At 45.8% G+C, this 19,832-nt stretch overlaps 2 protein-coding genes across 6 annotated transcripts in view; both read right to left on the reverse strand.

Moving 5' to 3' along the window:
* Positions 1–6,142: 6,142 nt before the first annotated feature.
* On the reverse strand, positions 6,143–8,347 carry LOC139653702 (IQ domain-containing protein K-like; the record flags this gene model as incomplete). The annotated part of the gene is made up of 7 exons (XM_071530638.1): positions 8,296–8,347; positions 8,075–8,202; positions 7,830–7,980; positions 7,623–7,720; positions 7,273–7,325; positions 6,654–6,731; positions 6,143–6,260 (listed from the first exon to the last, which is right to left on the reverse strand). Coding segments are annotated over exons 1-7 (678 nt in total), but the record flags the coding sequence as incomplete, so codon positions are not given.
* A 743-nt stretch (positions 8,348–9,090) lies between these two features.
* The window catches only part of sun1b (Sad1 and UNC84 domain containing 1b), a 29,372-nt gene continuing 18,630 nt past the window's right edge, over positions 9,091–19,832 (reverse strand). For 3 of the 5 annotated variants that reach the window (XM_071530645.1, XM_071530641.1, XM_071530640.1), the window contains 19 exons: positions 19,475–19,750; positions 19,036–19,170; positions 18,426–18,593; positions 17,688–17,768; positions 16,744–16,854; positions 16,439–16,558; positions 16,235–16,328; positions 15,561–15,619; positions 15,045–15,244; positions 14,286–14,561; positions 14,037–14,129; positions 13,475–13,584; positions 13,191–13,335; positions 12,684–13,022; positions 12,446–12,530; positions 11,836–11,951; positions 11,390–11,557; positions 11,161–11,253; positions 9,091–11,043 (listed from right to left, as the gene is read on the reverse strand). In XM_071530645.1, coding sequence (XP_071386746.1) covers positions 10,927–11,043; positions 11,161–11,253; positions 11,390–11,557; positions 11,836–11,951; positions 12,446–12,530; positions 12,684–13,022; positions 13,191–13,335; positions 13,475–13,584; positions 14,037–14,129; positions 14,286–14,561; positions 15,045–15,244; positions 15,561–15,619; positions 16,235–16,328; positions 16,439–16,558; positions 16,744–16,854; positions 17,688–17,768; positions 18,426–18,593; positions 19,036–19,170; positions 19,475–19,750 — 2,786 coding nt within the window. In that variant the 3' untranslated portion in view covers positions 9,091–10,926. The remainder of the gene's footprint in view (positions 11,044–11,160; positions 11,254–11,389; positions 11,558–11,835; positions 11,952–12,445; positions 12,531–12,683; positions 13,023–13,190; positions 13,336–13,474; positions 13,585–14,036; positions 14,130–14,285; positions 14,562–15,044; positions 15,245–15,560; positions 15,620–16,234; positions 16,329–16,438; positions 16,559–16,743; positions 16,855–17,687; positions 17,769–18,425; positions 18,594–19,035; positions 19,171–19,474; positions 19,751–19,832) is intronic. The other 2 variants (XM_071530642.1, XM_071530644.1) reach the window with 2 other exon arrangements.

Genomic DNA, 19,832 nt, shown 5'->3' on the forward strand with positions numbered 1-19,832 from the left:
TTCCCTTGCAGATTCATGTAGCCTAATTGTCGATAAGCTCTCTTTGATTCTTTTATCTCTGTCCAGTCAGTGGATAGCATGGGTTATGCTTTTATTCCTTGAGGAAAGCACCCTGTGTGTGCGTGTGTGCGTGTGTGTGTGTGTGTGTGTGTGTGTGTGTGTGTGTGTGTGTGTATGGGTTGTGGGCTCTCAGAAAGATTACTAAATAGGCTAGCTGTTTTGGGTGAATAGAACACTTCCCTGAACAGCTCTCTCTCTTCCTTTCCCTCCTTTATCTCCCCCTCCTCTCCCACTATCTAGGCCCCCTTTCTCCTTCCTTTTCTCTCACACTCCCTCCTCCTCGCTGCTTCTCTCTCCTGCTGTCCATTCTCCCCTTCTGCCCCTCCTCTCTCTCCCTGGTCGGCCATCCCATCTAGCCTCTCTCTGCTCCTTGTTTTCCAGTACCCCGCTGTGGTGTCTCCCTCTGCCCTGCACCAACCTCAGTGACCGTCTTTCCTACCGAACCCATTGTCCTCTCCTCTTTCTCCGACTCACCTATTTTACTCCCTCTCCATCTACCTCTCTCCTCTACAGCCTCTGTCTTCTCTCTCTCTAACCCTAACCCAACTTCCTCCCCCCTGACGCCCTGGTTGTGTGGCGACGGTAGGTAGCGGATCTGAAAGTGGGCCTGTTATATAAGGCGCAGCCTGGCGGTGTGCTGGGGTAGGGGGAGACCAGCGGGCTGTAATGGTTAATTCAGCGGGCGTCAGAGCGCCGCGACAGCCCCTCTGCTGATGGGCGATACCATAGAAATGGAAATGAGGGGTGAGGGTCAGGAGGGGGGAGAGGGGTGGGAGGTGGCAGTCTGCCGTGTTTTCTCACCACTGTTTGTATGTGTGTGTGTGTGTCAGTACGTGTCTGTGTGGCTGCTTCTATTCTGTGTGTCTTTCTGTCTCATTGTGCATTTTGTTGGTGCACTGCAGAAACCTTGTATCTCCAGTTTTGGCTTCTGTTGCTGTCACTAACTCCTACGTGTAGAAAATGTTTCATGACCCCGGGACCGAACCATCGACAAGTTGTAAAATGTCAAATATACTAGGGGTGTCGTAGGAAAAATCAAACAGTTTTTCTCAGTTCCTGAAAAGCTGATTCGTTGGATATACGAGGTTTCTGCAGGATGCTGGCACTTTGAATCTGTGTGTGTGTGATACTTGGAGAGAAAGAGCTGAGTTGAGTGTGTGTGCGTGAGCGTTTTGAAGCCTGTCTGTGTACATCAGCACAGCTAGTTAGCGGGGGCGAGGTATTGTTTTGACTGAGCGCACGAATCGAGGTCTAGCACTGGGTGTGTGTGTATGTGCGAATGCGTGTTGTGTGTGTGTGTGTGAGCGTATACACGTGAGCCTGACAGCCCGGCAACATATGAGGGTTTTTGTGTCTACTCCTCCCAGTTCTAATCATTAGTGAGCCTTTGATAATATCTTTTGGGTATAATGTGCATGTCAATGTGCACGTGCTAAAGTGTGTGTGTGTGTTTTAATGCGCACGTGAGTCAGCCCTCCCATGCTGTGAGTATGTATGAAGGGTGGGCTTTTCAAACATGATTATATAAATTAGGAAGACATCGCAAGACCGCAAGACACACGCTCATGTGCACACACACACACACATTAGTCCACATGTACAAGCACAAGCGAGCACAAAGACACACACACACACACACACACACACACACAAACAGCAGCACAAAACACTCAAAAGGACCCAGTCCTGTTTAATCCCTACTGGCATCCTCTCTCAAAGCAGACATCAGCAGCAGCCCAAGCAGGAGCTGGCACAAGCACACACACACACGCAAATACACAGGACCAGAAAGTGACACAGTGTGTGCACTAGTACCCCCACCCCCCCACCCCAACCCACCCCATCCACCCCAACCCACCCCATCCACACCCACACCTCAATCCCAATGCACAGTGCCTTTCAAGGCTCCTTTCCCCCTCTCTTTGTACCAAGCTGCCTGTGAGACTGAGCTCCTTTCCCAGTCTCACACTCAGCAGCAGCAGCAGCAGCACAATGGCTTCTGTTTGGAGGAACAGGACTGGCTGCAGTCTGGGGCCATCGCACATCACCAGCCACAGAGACGGGCTGCATAAGAAATAGCCACTACATTCATTTTACCAGCTTACTCTGTCTTCTGATTTATCCTTCCATCCATCCATCCATCCATCATCTGTCTTTCTCTTGAGCCATGCTTCCATCAGGGTTCAACCAACCAATCAACATGTGAATTGATAAAGATGCCAACCAACCACACATCCATCATTCATGCATCCATAGACACATCCACCCATCCATCAAACCACTAATCCAGTTGAAGAGGAATACTGTGTATACTGGCACACACCTTACATTCTTTGTAAGGCTGAGAGGTAAGTACGATCTAAAATGCTCTATGTGAATAACTCCATATAATACAGAGAAAGGTGGATTATTCAGGAATACCTGTGTAGGCTGTCAACTCTACAGCGTTCCATCCATCCATCCATCCATGCTAAAACCACTCAGTCTCCGTCCTGGGACAGAGTGCCCCTATACAACCCCTCTGCAGGAGGCGGGAGGCGAGGACTAAGCAGCGCCCCTGGCCACTGGCTGTCTGAGTGCCTGTGCTGTATCATCAGCATCAGTGTCACTGCACATGGCCTGTCACTGACTTTAAACTGGCTCTCTATTGAAATTCATTCATCTATCGCACTATTGGTGCACTGGCTGGTCTAATGTGAACCAACTCGTGCCGCCCTCAGATCATTCAGCTGGAATCACAGACCTAGTTCTGCTGTTGAGTGTGTGTGTGTCTGTGTGTGTGTGTGTGATTCTTTCATCCTGCTATATCAGTTTATGTCAAGTGGAGTACTCAGTCCTCACAATGCCCCACTTTCCGACAATAAGTGTGCCTACACCAGGACCTTCCTCAGACAAGTAGGACTAGTGTGACTGCAGCGGGGCTGACATTTTTATTCAAAATTACTTGCCTTGTGAATGTGAAACCTATCACTTATTCAATAGATAATAAATGGTTTCTCTAAGAGACAAAGCGCCCATTTCATCGAGATCTGAGACTTTTTAAGACCTTTTTAATGCCCATTACAATGATTTGTAATGGGCCAGTTTCACCACTGGAATGAACGTGAAAATGAAAACAATTGGTGCTTTAAAAATGTATTATAGGACTGACGATAGACCCTTGACAGTAGGGGATAGCCATTCACACACACCTTATCTAACTTTAGTTGGACTTAGCTGGAGTGGAAAAGGATTTGGTATGCTGGACTAGGATAGACCTGACTATATGTGACAAGGCTATATGGGCTATGCGGCTGTGCTATAGCCAGGACAAGGCCAAGCATGATTCCACTCAAGTGTGTGTATCCTTAATAAATCTTCTTATCCAATGGAAACCGTGGGATTGATTGTGATAAAAGCCTCCCTCTATCCCTGGCCACAAGCCCCTAATATTGACGTCCTAATTGGAATTCCTATTTATTACACAGCAACTACACTGCTCTACCTCCGCCCAGCTAGACCTTAGAGAGCCTGAGACGTCTTAATGATCAGTGGTGTGTGTGTGTGTGTGTGTGTGTGTGTGTGTATGTTACAGACGCAGGCATGGATGAGTGGATTAGAGCTGGGCTAAGACACAGTGTGTAAAGAAGATTATGTAATATGTTTAGACCTAGCAGCTCTTCATAGTGCTATGTGAGTGAAGCAAGAGACAATCGCATTGTCTGGGTCAGAGATGTGGGCTTCTGTTTATGTGTGTGTGTGTGTGTGTGTGTGTGTGTGTGTGTTTGTGTATGCGTGTGGGTGGATTGTTTCCAGCACTGCTCATCTTAAGTCCTCAACATATTTTCAATGAAACAGATTAATAAGGCAGGGATAGAATTCCAATCTACAAAAATACCCCCCCCCCCTCCCTCCTCTCCTCTCTTGCTCTCAGTCTGTCTTTCTTACACACACACGCACACCCTCTGCAGTCAGCGCTGCGTCAGGCAGGTTACATAACAGCAGAGAGTAAAAGAGAGAGATGGAGGGAGGGGAAAAGAGAGGGGGAAAAGAGAGGGTAGGGGGGACGGGGACACTGACAGAGAGCGGAGTCTAGGATGGATGGATCAACGGCGGTGAGAGACGAAAGTGGGAGAAAAGAGGACAAAATGGTGTCTTCTGCGTAGTTTCACACACAGCTGCTGAAAGACACATACACGCACACACACATTCTCACCCCGGACAGAGACACACACACACAGACACACAAACACTCTTGCACGCTCACACACACGCACACTCAGAAGCTTCCTTTGCAGAGCATCAGTGCTCCCACGCCTCTCCATGCTTCACAGCTGACTGTGTCCTCGTCTCTGCTCCGCCGGCTGCGGCTCCTCTACAGCCAAGGTAGCAGCAGCCGTGACACAGTCCAATGCCTGTCAAGGATTTGCGTCAGCGCCTATCCAAAATACCCCTGTATCCCTGCATACGTCATGAACTTCTGTCTCCTTAAGAGACGCACTCTCGACCTCGGACCCTGATCCTATTCCTGAGCCCCTGCTGCGTTCACAGCTTCCTCAAGCCCCTGGGAAAAACAAGCCCCCAGTCTCTCTCTCCCTGTCCTTACCCTCTAGAGTCACTATTTAGGCTGCGTTTCACTCCATCTCGCCTGAGCCACGGCCTTTCTGCAGCATCGGCCCTTTCCCCCTCTCCCACCTCGTCCCTCCCTCCCTTCATCCACCCATCCATCCGAAAACTCTCCAAACATAGCCTCAGCTTCATCAACCAAATTCGCCCCTCCATCCTCTCTCTCTCTGCCTCCAGATCCCTTGAGGTGTGAGGCTGCAGTGCTATCAGTGGCCCTGCTGAACCTCTCAGTTCAGGATAAACACAGTGGGGAATAACAAACAACTGGCTGACCACTGCCACCTGATGTTAAAAGGGGGGATTATATTCCGTGTAGTGATAGAGGGTGGAGAGTAAGTGTTGCCCCCTGCTGGTGCACTAGCCACACACACACACACAAACACGGTCTTTCATGTACGCCCCCACATATTCAGCTACATACTCACACGCATGCATACAAACACGAGTTTTCAGATCAGTCAGACAGAATGTAATTCTACATGACACCACAGCTGGCATCCTTTCCTCTCCGCGGTTTACACGGCAGAGGAAGACTGAAGCCGAGTCCTCCCACACACTCGACGGATGAGAGACGATGCACAACTAAGAGCTTGTGTGGTGCAACAAACAAAAAACATGACCCCTCCTTGCGTCTTCACTCCGCGCGAACACAGAAGCGGCTGAGTTTGTCGGTGAGAGAGAGAGAGAGAGAGAGTGCGAGTGTGTCTGGGGAAATGGCTGCTGTTTGCCTCTGGTAGTGTCTGTGTGCGTCTATTTATATCGCAGTACAGAGCACTTCAGACCAGAACAGCCACACAGGGAGGAATTAAGCCTAGCATCACTGATGACATAATCAAGCCGCCCGCGTGCCAGTGCAAGGCTTTTCAAGCGGGATGGGATTATACAACGAGCCTGGTGCAGAGATCGCACTGTTGGCCGCTGCACATGCGGGAGGGAGCCTATTGTATGCTGACGGAGCCACACACACACACACACACACACAGACAAACACAGGCAGACAGGCAGGCCTGCACGTACGCACAGGCACGCTCACTGTGGTGTGTGGGGTAATGACAGGGTTCCTTCACATCTGCCACAAAATCCCACAATTTTTCCCACACTGTCATTTCTTGAATCGATTTGAAAATTTTGGTAGGTGTTTCCTAGGATGTATTGCATCTGGCCAACATGACTGCAGCCCCAGGCCATATCGCTCTATCCTTCACAACACAAACAACACAATATGTGAAATGACAGTGGGTGTACAGCTTCAGGATATGTGTAGTGTGATGTGCATCCGGGGCATTTTTCCATTCTCTTCCAAACTTCTTATTTGGCAATTCAGGGATTTTTCAATGTCTAGAAATGATCAAATTAATTTTCCCTACTCTAGACTTTCCAGACCAGAGTTGAGACTCTGTCAGGAACTTTTTCCTAACTCTTTATCTCCGTCTGCATCCTAGTCCTTGTATCTAGGGTTGAGAAAGAAAGCTTGTACGCTCCAGCTTGTTTCTAGTCTTGTCCTGCCTACCTTGTATCCCCTCCAGAAAGCCTGGATGAGCAGAGCAGCCTGATCCTCTGTCAGTAACAGAAATAGAGGGATGGGAGGCCGGGGACTGAGGAGAGAGAGAGAGAGAGAGAGAGAGAAGGATGAGTCATCTCTACTTCATACAAAGAGACACTCAGCAGCAGCCTGGGGAGCTAATGTGAGAGTCAATGAATATGTGTGTATTGCTGCTGTCCTCTTAAAACCTCTTTAACTCCAGTATTTTGTGTTTGTAATTTTTTTTATTTTTTGTAGTTTATATCATACTTCATGTGCTGGGTAGGTTTCATGACCCTGGTGCCCACTGAAACTCATACAAAAACCCAATATAGAATATAGAATATAGAATTTTTACTCCTTGAAAGATAATGGATTTGGAGGTAGCAGCAGCAGCAGTTGTGTGTGTGTGTGTGTGTGTGTGTGTGTGTGTGTGTGTGGGGTGAGAGGTTGTGGAGCCACTCACTGTATGCTGAGCCAGTCCTTGACAAAGGGGATGTCATGGAAGTTCATGGGGCCCTGTCCTCTCCTGCAAGGGTTATGGCTGGGAGGGGGGTGGGGGGTGCAACAGATAACGCAACAAATAAAAATAAATAAATAAAAATAGGCCTGGAGAAGAGAATAGATTTCCACTCCATTTCTTTCACAACATACACTACCAGTCAAAAATTTGGACACACACATTTTTCTTTATTTTTACTATTTTTCACATTTTAGAATAATAGTTAAGACGTCAAAACTATGAAATAACACAAATAGAATTATGCAGTGCCCACAAAAGTGTCAAACAAATCAAAACTTCTACTTCTTCAAATCTTATATTTTAGATTCTTTAAAGTAGCCGCCCTTTGCCTTGATGGAAAGGCAAAGGCTTTGATCCCAACATCACATCAACTTCACCATTTATATTTGTCAAAAAAACTAATTTCAAGCATTTAAGCATAAACCTTTAGATCAAAATGGCTTTGAGATAATGAAAAACATACTACATTCAATCAGGTGTGTCCAAACTTTTGACTGTAGTGTACCCTCGGACCAGAAAGCATTCATGGGTTGAGGTGAGATTAAATGAGGGGGCGGCTTACTTGTACAGCCACTCAGTTAGGAAGTCACATGGGTCAAATGCTGTTCTTTTCCTCTGAAACACAAAAGAAAGTAATCGATGCTTGGTAACATACTGTCAATCAATGGACACTGCTGTCAGTTGAGACTGTTTTATCAAGCCAGGCAGGAACAGCCAGAGCAATATTTCATATGCAATGACGGTGCAACAAGACACATGAATTGCTAAGATGTAAGAGTAACAAATCCTAAGACAAATCACTGTTCAGATTTGTGTGTGGTTTATTGGTTTATTATAGCAGTACAGCAGGCCTGCAGTGTGGTGTTGCCAGCTTGTTGATTGGTCATGTGTGTTTTTATGATAAATTCAGACCTGGAAACAGTGGCGCTTCTGGGCCTCTTTGAGCATGGCCTCCAGTCCAGGAAGCAACACAGGAAAGACACTCTCCTCCAAGAACCTTGTGACGGGACCTGAGACAAATGCACACACACACACACACACACACACACACCAGGATAACAGAGACATTTGCACACAGTTGCATGATGCATCCAGCAGGGAAAGTTCACACAGACTTACGTTCATGGAGTTGAGGAGGTGATGTAGTTTCGGCCGTTGATGGGCGCTTTTGAATTGAGGGAGGAGGTTTTTCCAAGACTGAGTACCCAGCAAGAGCAGGGTGGCAGAGAAGAGGGTCGAAATTCTCCAGAGGGTCGTCATCCACAAACACCTAATGAAACCAATGATTGGCATGACTACTTCATGAGCTCCTGAAATGATATTTAACCAGATGAAATACTTGGACAGTGGCAGGATAGCCTGACCTTGGCCGTAGTGAGTCCATAGAAGACTGGGGAATGTTTACTGGCGCTGTACTGGGAGAGCAGCGTGCTCACCGAGCCGCTGTCCGTCCACACGGCGGCGGGAGGACCGGGCCGCTCAGCTTCATACTCTTCAAACAGGAAGATCACAAAGCAACATCTTTTACATTTAGCCGTGTTCTTATCTCCAAGACAGTTTAAGCGATAAAAACATAATATCTTACCTTCACACACTTGTTGCCACAATGATTTTCTGGCACCGATTAGCTTTGCCATTTTCTACGGCAGTTGCCAAGGAAGCGCTGGTTGCCAAGGAAGAACTGAGCTTCGAAAACATGCTTTCCGGTGTAAATACGTCGATTAGATACATAAAAAAAAATCTGATAATATTTTGGCGAATATAACGGTGCATCGGACCAAACAGTAATTTAATTAATTCACAACATTGCTGCAGATTGTGTTTACAAATTAGGTCTATGTCGCACTCAAAAGTACTTCGTTGGCCTCATTGTGCGCGTCACGTGGGAGGTAGTGCACTACTCTTCTCCATAATTATTATTATTATTATTATTTTTAACTCTTTTTCGATCATGCTGTTTGCAAGCATTATCTTGACAAGCACAACCTACCGTTTGTGTACATGAGTGAAATTCCGCAATCCTCAGATTTGGCGCTAGAGGGCAGCAGATAGCTGAATGTGATTCTGTCAGCGGCTCCTCTGCAGAAGTCCTTAGCGTCATGAGCCAAAACTCAGCCTGATTGCAGCCACAGAAATCCTGCATTGTAACTGGTATGCAGTGCTATAGATATGTGCGCTAACCTATACTTTAAAGTATAAAGTATAGGTTCGCGGACATATCTATGAATAAACATTTAGCTTTGAGTAAAGACTTTGGAGAACAGTCTTCTTTTGCACCTCTGGCTGCCTTTTTACAAATACACCAAATGTAAAGCAAGTGATAAAGCTTTCAAATGATAAGACAGACCAATCTTTAGTAATTAAGCTATCATTCACTGGAAGCTCTTCAAAATTAAATTCTTTATTGGAATATATTCCAAAGCAGTTAAGCCATCTCATGACAGAACAAAAATAACCATTTATCTAAAAAAAAAAAAAAAAAAAAAAAATCTTACTGTCCCAAGATGGTTCCAAAATGCACTGAATAGCATTTGACAAAATATACATTGCACTAAGTCATATCTTGCAGTCACTAATTGACGTGTTAATAAATAGGATCATGAACAAAATATCTTTTTATACATAACATTTTAGACTTCCTCATCTGCGCAACCAGAATTGATTACTACACACCCTCATTTTTTAAACAAATTGTGAAGACTTGTGCCACAAACATTTCTTAAACAAGTTGTAACAGTGCATCCTCTGACATTATCAACCCCCAAAAACAGAAACAGAAAAAACGGAAAAAAAAGTAAAACAACACAATACAATGAGTAATAGTAGAAATAATAACCGTGATAGTAATAGAACAATAATAATAATGACAGGGTGTACCCTTTTTTTAATAAAGCAACACTGATAAAAGCAGATATTGTAAAGGACCAACTATCAACAATGAAATATACAGATTACATTCCTTCGGGGTATCAGAACAGTGGGAGCCCTAGTGAAGAGGACGTTTACAACTGCGCTAGGGGGAGCCGGACCATCCCATTGGCAACTGTGGGCAACCACACTCTTGTCTACAGAGGTGGCTATATTTTTTTCACCTTTCAAGGTTGAACAGTAATTTAAGATCCAGGCATGGGACTCAAACTTTCACAGACGTCACACTCTCCCTCTTCATGTGAATCCCACGATGCGTGTGAAAGCTGGAGTAAGGTACGGGAGTCATATGCTAGAATTCCTCCTGCAGTCCATCTGTAACCATACACATACTTGGTCTATGTTGCTTAATGTACATAATACAGGACTTCCTAATACTCTAGCCATGTGGAGCTCAGGTCAGTGGTTATTAGTGTAGCAGTGTGGGTAAATTGAGGACGACTTGCATCAAGCCTCCCCTGGAGAAAACATTCAAAGACTGTCCAAATGCAGTGTGTTGAGTTTCAGAACAGAGAGCTTACTGGTGGCTGTGCAGATGCATGGTGCCAAGCGTGCCATGGGGAATAATAGCCTTCAATCTAGGGAACAATAGGGAACAGTAGCAAGCCTTGCTTGTCCAGAATGTGCCTGGTCTGGTCCTGCAGACTGCCCCAAGCAACAGCAGAATTAAAGTCACTTTGGAGATTTGACAGACAAAGGGAGCGACATGCCTGGACAGTGTCACAGGCAAAGGTGCAGTGGCTTTGATCCTGAAAATCCAGTAGACCCGTACAGGGAGTCAAAGTTAAATACACATGATTAAGAACACAAACCAAATGAGACTAAGGGCAGAGAGATGTGAGGAAATGAGAGAGAGGGGTCGGCAGTCCCCCGCTCCAAGCTTCCACCCTCCTACAGAGGCGGTAGGTGCCGAGAGGGGGGGGTTGGATTTGTCAGCTGCAACCACTGGGGCCTGCTGCCCTCGTGGGCTGATTCAGTGCAAGAGGCAGTTTTAAGGAAAGGGACTGGGACTTTTTAGCTTCTTCCGTCACCATAATCCTCTTCTGTGATCCCATACGTTCCCATACAGTCTTTTTTCTATGATTCTTTCAGTGCTGTGTACAAAACAAATGTTCATGATTCTGTCCGGGCACATTCCATTAACAATCCACAGCTTCATTTCCTAAAAGTCTTTCATACAGAAATGTCCACGAGTTTTGCCGAGTCCCCTCCATTTGTAAGAAGTTGGCCCGAGCTATGTACAGGTAGGGTGATATGTACTGTATGAGAGTGTATGGTAGTGGCTGAATCATTGAGGGCGTGGTTCTCCATGTACTCTGAAGCGGTAGAGGCAGGTGTACTCCGGGTGGCCCCAGTTACTCAGCACCCGCACCTCAATGATCTGGAAGGCCTTGTCATTCTTCTCCTGAAAAGGAGAGGGGGAAATATTCAGCGCACGTTGGCAGGAGTTCAACTAATTTTCATTTATAAAAGGTGAGTCGGTAAGTGTATTGCAGGCTTGTGTGAAAATGGTTTTAGTTACCTTGACAGTGAACCTCTGCAGTGACTCCCCATCTTCCTGGTATATGTAGTGGCCCAACAGCGTGCCCTGCTCTTGGTACTCATCATCTAGACCCTGTGCACACACAAACAAAACAAGTACGTCATCACTGGATATGTCACTACTGGAAATAGACAGACACTACTGACTGATGCTTGCATGGGCTTACAAAGTGTTTGACTGTATGGTTTTATGTTAGTGTGTTCCTTACAAAGACGGTGAAGTTGCGTGGGGCACTGGTGATGTTTCCAGTCGGGGACAGGGCTTTGGGGATGTGCTCCAGGTAGAAGGCCGTGGGCAGGATCCTCAGGGACAGCCGGATCACCAGATAGCCCTGGGAGCCTTTGAACGCCCAGCAGTTACCTGGGTACACATCAGGCTGGCGGGAGAGAGTGTGGGAAGGAACGTGTATGTGAGTTTCATAAGAGCAGCCAAGACTTTGACAGTGATAGCGTTTCTACCAATAGATTATACCTACCAACCACCTATTCAATCAAAACAATAGTTAAATGAGTACTCAAGTTCATAAATATGAAGTGCTAAATATGAAACCCCCAAGATCTTAATCCTATCATAGTAACATCTTTCTCTCATGAGTAAAATGGAGATTTTCTCTTGGATGTCCCCCCAGTCTGCAGTTCCAGCACTGAAGCTCACCTGGATGACAACGCGTGGAGACTGGGAGAAGTACCAGAGAGGCAGGCCAAACAGACTCATGAGGGCCGTCTTGGTTTCATAGGTCTCAGAGCAGCGAGTACTCAGGATGCTGCCACCTGAAAACACACACACACACACACACACACACACACACACACACACACACCACTGTTAGACACACCATTACACTATGGTGTTTGAAGAACCATCGAAGGTAGGGAAGAAGAACATGACCATTCTGTTAAATGTTAAGTGCAGATTGCCTGGGCCACGAATCAGTGTTTAAATGACAGACCATAACAAGATTTAACTACATTGCTACTTAATCTGTGCAGTCTCTGAAGTGGATCTGCCATGTAGGTCAACAGACTGGTAAGTAACAGACTTGACTATGGAACCTGAGCTTTGCCCTCTAATGCCCTGATGTCCCCTGACCTCGCTAATGCCTGCATGCTCCATTGCATAACAAAAAGCATGCATTAGTGCGCAGTGCTGACTTGTGGAACAGCTAGTTTGCTAATCTCTTCTACCCATTACAGGGTTAACCATTGACTTGCATCAAGGGTCAGGATGGACAGGCATCAATGAGTCGATGAGGACTTCTTCTTACCTCCAGACTCCAGGGCATAGTCCACTTGGCCTGTCCGATCCTGGGAGTAGAGCTTCAAAGCGTTTTTGACGATGAGCTGCACTTGCTGGGGGAGAGGTCACAAGAAAAGTAAAGATGCGGTAATACTCTCAAAGACATGGCAAATTCACATCTTTTCAGTGCACTTGGGTTACATTATGTATGATTTGGATAGAACCCCACAATGATGATTTGACACTAGAGAGTGAAGGCCCATTACCTCTTCAGACAGTCCCTCAGCAGTGGCAGTATGCTGGAGGCTCCCGGTTACTGTCTGAGTGATGGTCTTGGCCTGGGCCTCGGCATCAACCAGGGTCTGGGCTCGGCTCTGCTCCAGCTGCAGGGTCACGGTCTTCAGGATGCTCAGCTCCAGTGAAGTCAGCGCAGCCTGCAGATCAGGCGTGCTCACGTAGCGCTGGGACAGCCAGTAGATCAGGGCCTCAGGCACCTCGCCCTGTTCCCCTCCTGCCTGGCCACTGCCGAAAAACAGAGCCTGCAACTCCTTACGCACCTGGGAGGATACCTGGGATGATACCTGGGATGATACTTGGGATGATATCTGGGAGAGAGACACACAGAAAGGACGACCAAAAAGGATGATATTGTAATCATACTGATCGTGATGAAAATCTATTGTATTCTTTAAAACAGCATCAAAATAAGGGTAAAAAATGAAATCCTTTATAGCCATCAATCTCAATGTATGCCCAATATTTGTGCTACTTACGGTCTCCTGGAGTGTGTCCAGCTGCTCACACTTGCCCTTGCATCCCATAACCCCCTGCAAGTCCTGTCTGATCTTGCCCAGCTCCACCTCAAGTCTCTGCACCTCTGTTAGCAGAACATCATGGTCCTCCTGCTTCACACCCACACTGAGGGAAAGAGAATTATATATATATGAATTGCCACCATATAGAGAACAAATCATCAGTTAAGATTTTAAGGTTTAGTTGTAATATTTTGCGTGGTTTTCCTGAAATGGAAAAATAAACAGTGCATCGAATCTTGTACCTGACAGGAGCTGGAGCTGCTGTTGGAGTGACAGCCTCTTTCTCTCTTTCCTCTTTCTCTCTTTCCTCTTTCTCTTGCTCATACTGCTGCTGCTGCTTCTGTTGCACCTCCTGCAACACAATGCCATAAAGCATTAACAACTACATGACACAGAAGTCAGATCATGTGTTGATATGATCTTTTTCAGGCATGTCAACACTAAACCATGCTGCCCTCTGGGAACATGATAAGTTTTCAAGAGGGATATGTGAAAACTGAATGGATATAATATGCCTTTATTTTTTCCTAAAGGATCCTTTACTTCAGTACTTCCATGGTATTGGTATAATGTGTATAGTTGATATATGCTCTGGTAGTAATAAGTTGTGTACTACCAGAACACACCTGGCCTGGTATGAACTTGATAATAATCTAATTATGTGATCCTTTATTGATCCACGTTAAGGAAATTTTCTTTTTGATTGTCTGCCTCGACTAGGCCACCGGGCTGCCCTTCCCGATGCATTTTGTGGGCATATCTTAAAAGTGTTTTCTCAGTAGTGAAGCAGTCACACTTATGTACCTCAGTCTTTGCAGCCAGAAGCTTGAGCAGCACTTCCACCTCAGCCAGCCGTGCCGTCTGACTCTGCTGCTGCTGCTTCTGCTGTTCTTCAGTCTGCAGCGAACAGGTAAGAGAACAAGAGAAATTAAGAGACAGGGGGCGAGACAGATGGAGAGTTAAAATCTTCAAAAGCTAAAACAACACTCTCTTGTAACTCAACACGGACACCATCAGAAACAGGATGTGCTGATCCCTAAACCATCTCCATACCTGTGCTCTGAGTGTATTCTCCTGCTCCAGCTCTCCTCGCAGCAGACTGAGCCTCTGCTCCAGCAGGGAGGAGACCCACAGTCCCAGGCTCTCCCTGTCAGTCTGAGTGTGGAGCTGCTCCCTGAGGCTGTTATAGAGACCCAGAGTGTCGCCATGGCGCTGCTCCTGCTTCTGGTCACCCTTCTGGACCTGCTCCCACAGCAGGGCCAGCTGGCGCTCCACCCGCTCCAGACGCTCCATGTCCAAGCTAGAGACCACTACTGGGGGAAGGGCCGGCTGGGGAGGGAGGAGAATGAAGGAGTGGATAGAGAGAGGAAGAAAAGGATGGTGAGCCGTCCATTATGTTAAGTCAAAGTTTTTGTGACTGTAACACCAAATATGTTTATGTAGAGTACTGTTTTCTTAAATTTCAGTTTCTTAAGTTTCAGTTTGTGTGTCTATGTGTGGTTATGTGTGTGTCTATGTATGTGTGTGTGCGTGTCAGAGAGTCACAGCACTGCATCCCAGCATTTACTCCCAGGGGCAGTGATGCATCCCACCAGATACAAAGTGTCATTATGCATCTCATTGCACTCACTGCATTTGTGTTGTTTACGTGTGTGTTTGTGTACAGGGGGGAGGCGCTGTGATAATACAAAACAATGTCTCTAGTGAGTCAAAGAGGCTTGAAATACAAAGTACGTCATGTAATGAGGTCAAATACCCACACACACACGCTCAGTACTCTGATGATACTGTGGCACTTCCCATCCCTCTTACCGGTGCCTGTGAGACCGGGGTTGCTGGGGTCTGCTCCTGCAGAGGCTCTGGTGGGACGGGGACAGAGGCAGGTACTGGGGCAGAGGCTGGGACCAAGTTGGACAGGAGGGTCAGGGGAGATGCTGGATGCCACTCAGTCAGGTTTATGGCTGGGAGGTATGCAAGCAGGGCTGCAGTGGACGGACCCCACCACCATAAAGCTGCGGATAGAAGATAGATACTGGGGGTTAGTGATGTAATTTACCAAGTAAACAAGGAAAAATGTGTGTGTTTGTGTTGTGCTGTGTGCTCAAGTGTGTGAGAGTAGAGCTGATCCACAGAGAGGGGCAGCTCTGTCACTAGGAGCACAGAGAGGGTGACCTGAATCTGGTACTGGATTTGTAGCATACTCTGGGGATGTGTGCTGGTTAGTACATCCATTGCCTTATTACTGACTGATCTGTCTGTGTATGTGGCCGCTAAGTGGGTTACACCTGCGAGAAAGTGAGGGAGTGCTATTGGCTCTTACAAACTCACCTAGGAGTAGCAAGAGGGGAAGGAGGAACAGCAGGAGTTTCCATAGTTTGGGCAGGCATCTGGAACACAGAGCCACACACTGGTCAGACAAACACACGATTGACAGGAGCGTGTAATGGTAATATGAAAATCACAGGGACCTTCATCAATCAATCAAGACTCTCAAAACTCCTCAAAGGGAAACCGACAGGACACAGTAACCTTTCCCTCCCCACATGAGATAATGCTGAATTATTCAACAAAGATGCAATATTAAAAAGGATTCAAGTAAATAATTAAATCATTATTTCTGTCACATGCAATGCATTTTGCATAACTTATATTGTAACTTTGTCAGAAATATAAAAGCACAAAAATAATCAGTGAAATAATTTAGTAAATTATATAATTATTTTGGAATTTTTTTGTAAGTTTTAATGAATTACTAATGAGCTGAGCCTGCACATGAAGAACCAAACCAATGACTGATGGCCTATTTTGTCAAAGCAATTATGATATCTAATTGATTATGAAAAACAAAACATAGGCTCACACACACTGGCAGTTTAACATTTTGAAAACAGTTTCAGCTTGCCAAAAAAAAAAAAAAAGCCAAATCCACACTTTCCACAACTTCCAGTTGCAACAACATTTTACTTTCAAGGTCAGAGGGAATATGGGGGCTGGGTTCATACCGTGTCAGAAAGAAGACGTTGAGGAGAGACATGAGAGACACCAGCTGGTACCATCCTGTTGCAAGAAACCACAGAAGTCCCCTGCCTGCCTTCACTGGACAGACAAGAGGGAAAAAACACATGCAGGTTGAGAATGATAACAGATTCAAACTGTGCTACCCAAAGAATAAGCGGTGAAGAAAGAAGACGGTAAGTGCCACCAACCTGGAGCTACTAGGAGCAACCAGAGCAGCGAGAGCAGCCTTTGAACAGCTGTGCCAACCCCTGATCCCAGCGCTTTGCCTGCTCTCACCACACAGTAGCCTGGCTGGAGGAGGCAGTAACCTGGAAGACAACACAGGAGGAAAACAATCAATCAGGCCAAAATGATTTAAGACAAAAAAATATTCATTACAGGATGAATGATCTAAATTAACAACTAGGTTCAGTTATAAGCTTATCAAAGTTGAACACAGTCTTGTAGCTTATTTACTGGGTCTGGTCTCAAAATAAGAGAAATGCTAGTTAACCTGTGTAAGCCAGGAGGCTCCACAGCGCCCCCACCAGGCGCCGAGGCCTGGAGGACTGTGTGAGGAGGACGGTGTGTGTCTCAGAATACTGCTTCCCTTTACAGTCATCACCTGTTACAGCCCAAATGATGGATAGCAGGCATGAAGAAAAGAAAACACACAAAATACAATGGATGTGTAATGAACTCATTAACCAACATGGATAACATGAACTAAAAAGCAAAGTAACATAATTCAGAAAACAACCAAAACAAAGAAAAACACAAAATAAAACAATGCAAAATGAGTCAAATAGCTACACAAAAAAAAAGAAAAAAGAAAATAGCAATGGGTCACTTGCATGCATATTGCACAATGTCAAGTGTAATATGTACAATGACACACCATGCACAGCTTTATGTGTAGTAACACGCCTTGTCAAACTCCCATCTCCTTCAACTTCCCCATCGTCATTCCACAGCCGTGACTGCAGATCGACAAACACTTTCATTGTTCTCTGTCTTCACTTTAACTCTTTCATTGCCAGCCTCATTATTCATATGTGACACTGGCCTCACTGGGTGAGCGGACATCTGGCCCACTTCAGTAGAGCAAATTTCAGGTTTACTTTCCAAAAAGCAGCTTGTTAAACTCAAGTGATTCTATGTTTAGAATGAATGTCACTAATAGTAAGCTTTGTTATTCAGCTGGTCCCCAAAAATGTTTTGGATGGACTTGAGTGGACAACAAGCATCTGGCTACTAGCAGGTCACAATGGTCAACAGGCTGCTGGCTGGTGAAAGAGGTTCACACAACCTCTGCTCACTGATCCTAATACAGGTCACGCATAGCATTAACTCTGTCAATCAGGGCTACCATGAGGCTAACCGTCAAGTGTAGAGAGAGATGGAGATTGACACAGTGTGTGTGTGAGTGTGTAGCTGTGTGTAGCTGTGTGTACTTACACAGGGAACCATTGAGATTGAGATGTGCATCTTCAGTCACCAGATCCTTCACATTCATGCTCCCACAGAAACTAGAGTGAGCTGCAAGACACAATAATACATTTATTTGCATAACAAAAACTAAATGTTGCGTGAGAAAGTGATGATGAAATAAGTGATGGATGAGGAAACCATATTCCGAAGGAAAGAAGGAGAAGAAATTTGCATGCCACCAAGGCGACAACAGATGCTAAATTTCTTTATGAAGAAAATGAGAATAGAGGTGCATGAAACCTAAAATGGTTGTGAGAATAGACACAGTGACAACTGACGGACAGAAACAACAATAAAGTGATGTGGTGAAACCCGCTTTGGAGTAAGATAAACCATCGAAAAAGTGGTTGAAATGCTCCTGGAGCTGTGGAAAAGAATCAACTTAGTAATGGAGATCAACAGCGGGACAGGGACAGACAGAGAGAGAGGGAGAGGCAAGTTGTAAGCTCTGCAAAGAGCTTACAACTTACCCTCACAGAAAATTAAAACACATTACTCTCCTGCGAAGTCAGTATCAGACAATTTTACATATTTATCCTGATCTGAAGCTTCTTTCAACATAAAAACAAGAGCTTAAGAAGAGGAGAAATTGTGAGTTGGAGGACAGTGGATGAACAAGTTTATTAATAGAAGAGCGGCATGAGAGGTTGGTGAGGTCAGGAGCTGCAACCCCCGACCTTTGCCCTCTGTAGTAATGGTGGGTACCTTCTCCTTCATAGCCATTGGCCCTGTAGCCCATCATCCTGTGGAGAGTGGTCTGCTTAAATAACCACAGACGGGACAAACTGGAGGACACTGCTTGTCTCACCGAGTCAGAGAAGGACGCCAGGACACCTGGTGAGTCAAAAACTCCATTACACACTTGGGTCGTGGCTAGAGAGAGGGAGAAGTACAAAAGACTCCAATAAAATGGGTGCATAGCATGAAGAGGTGAAGCAGATGATATTTACAAAGAAGTCCTCTGAAGATACCTTTAGATGACAGAAAGACAGGTGGGTATGCACAGCCCGATAAGAGGAAAGGTAATAAGGTCACATGGAATATAAATAGACCATGACTCAGCCACAGAGAGATCAAGACTGATGAAGAGAAGGCTGCTCAGATGGAAATCAACAGGGAGAGGAGAACCTGACTGCACTGCAAAGAAGAGATCAATCTAAAATCCATTATGGATCTACTGTAGTCATTTTTAATGGAGAATCTCACTCCGAGTTGAGTGACTCTGGAAAAAAATAACACTACAAAAGAAAGAAGAGAAAAAGAGAGAATGATGGGGAATGGATGCAGAGCGAAGAGCCTCTCTGACGTTGTGTACCTTTTCCTGCAGGGCTCTTGGCCCTTGAACCCAGCCAGAGCACATTGTTGACGAGCAGGGTGACTAAGGACACTATGGGGGCCAGGGCTCGTCTGCTGTAGCGCATACACGTGCTAGAGATAGAAACCAGGACACCTGGGGAGAGACACCACTAAAGATTACATCCTCATAATCACAACTTGACAGGTGCAGAGATATGGGCCTTTCGCCTTCCAACTCCAATAACTCTAAGGACACACATTGGATGCTTTGTTTTGCCTTGTTAATCGGAGGCAGGGGGCTTCTGTTTGGTTTGCCAACTTAAGAAATGACTCCAGTAGGGGAGAAAACACATAATAACAAAGCAGCAGAAGAACAAAGACATTACATGTCTGCATTTCAGATATGATGTTTCAGTCCTAGTCGGGCTAGCGCAGGATGACTTGAGAAAATATCTCACCTGTCTTGTTCCTCCGACTCTTGTCTCGGGAGTATATGCTGGTGGCTGATAATGAGGAAGAGGAGGAGGAGGAGAGGGCATTGGTAGAGGCTGCGGCAGCCTGAGATGATGAAGATGAGGATGAACAGTGTGTGGTGAGGGCGTCCGTCCTCGGAGAGTGTACAGAGCAGTCTTTACAGATGTAACCATTGACGACCGTGGCGTGGGACTTCGAGACACTAGCGCTGACGTCTCCGTTGACACCTGATGAACTGTGGTGAATGCTGGCACTCCTCCCTGTGGGAGCACACACATACAAAAGTCATTTGTTGGAAAGCAGACTGAAAAAAGTACGTTAGAACTTTTTAGGTTTTTGAGG

The sequence above is a fragment of the Centroberyx affinis genome, unplaced genomic scaffold, assembly GCF_046629955.1.
Source record: "Centroberyx affinis isolate AG114_WGS23_722 - 3 ecotype Tasmania unplaced genomic scaffold, CSIRO-AGI_Caff_v1 ptg001950l_1, whole genome shotgun sequence".
Classification (NCBI taxonomy): domain Eukaryota; kingdom Metazoa; phylum Chordata; class Actinopteri; order Beryciformes; family Berycidae; genus Centroberyx; species Centroberyx affinis.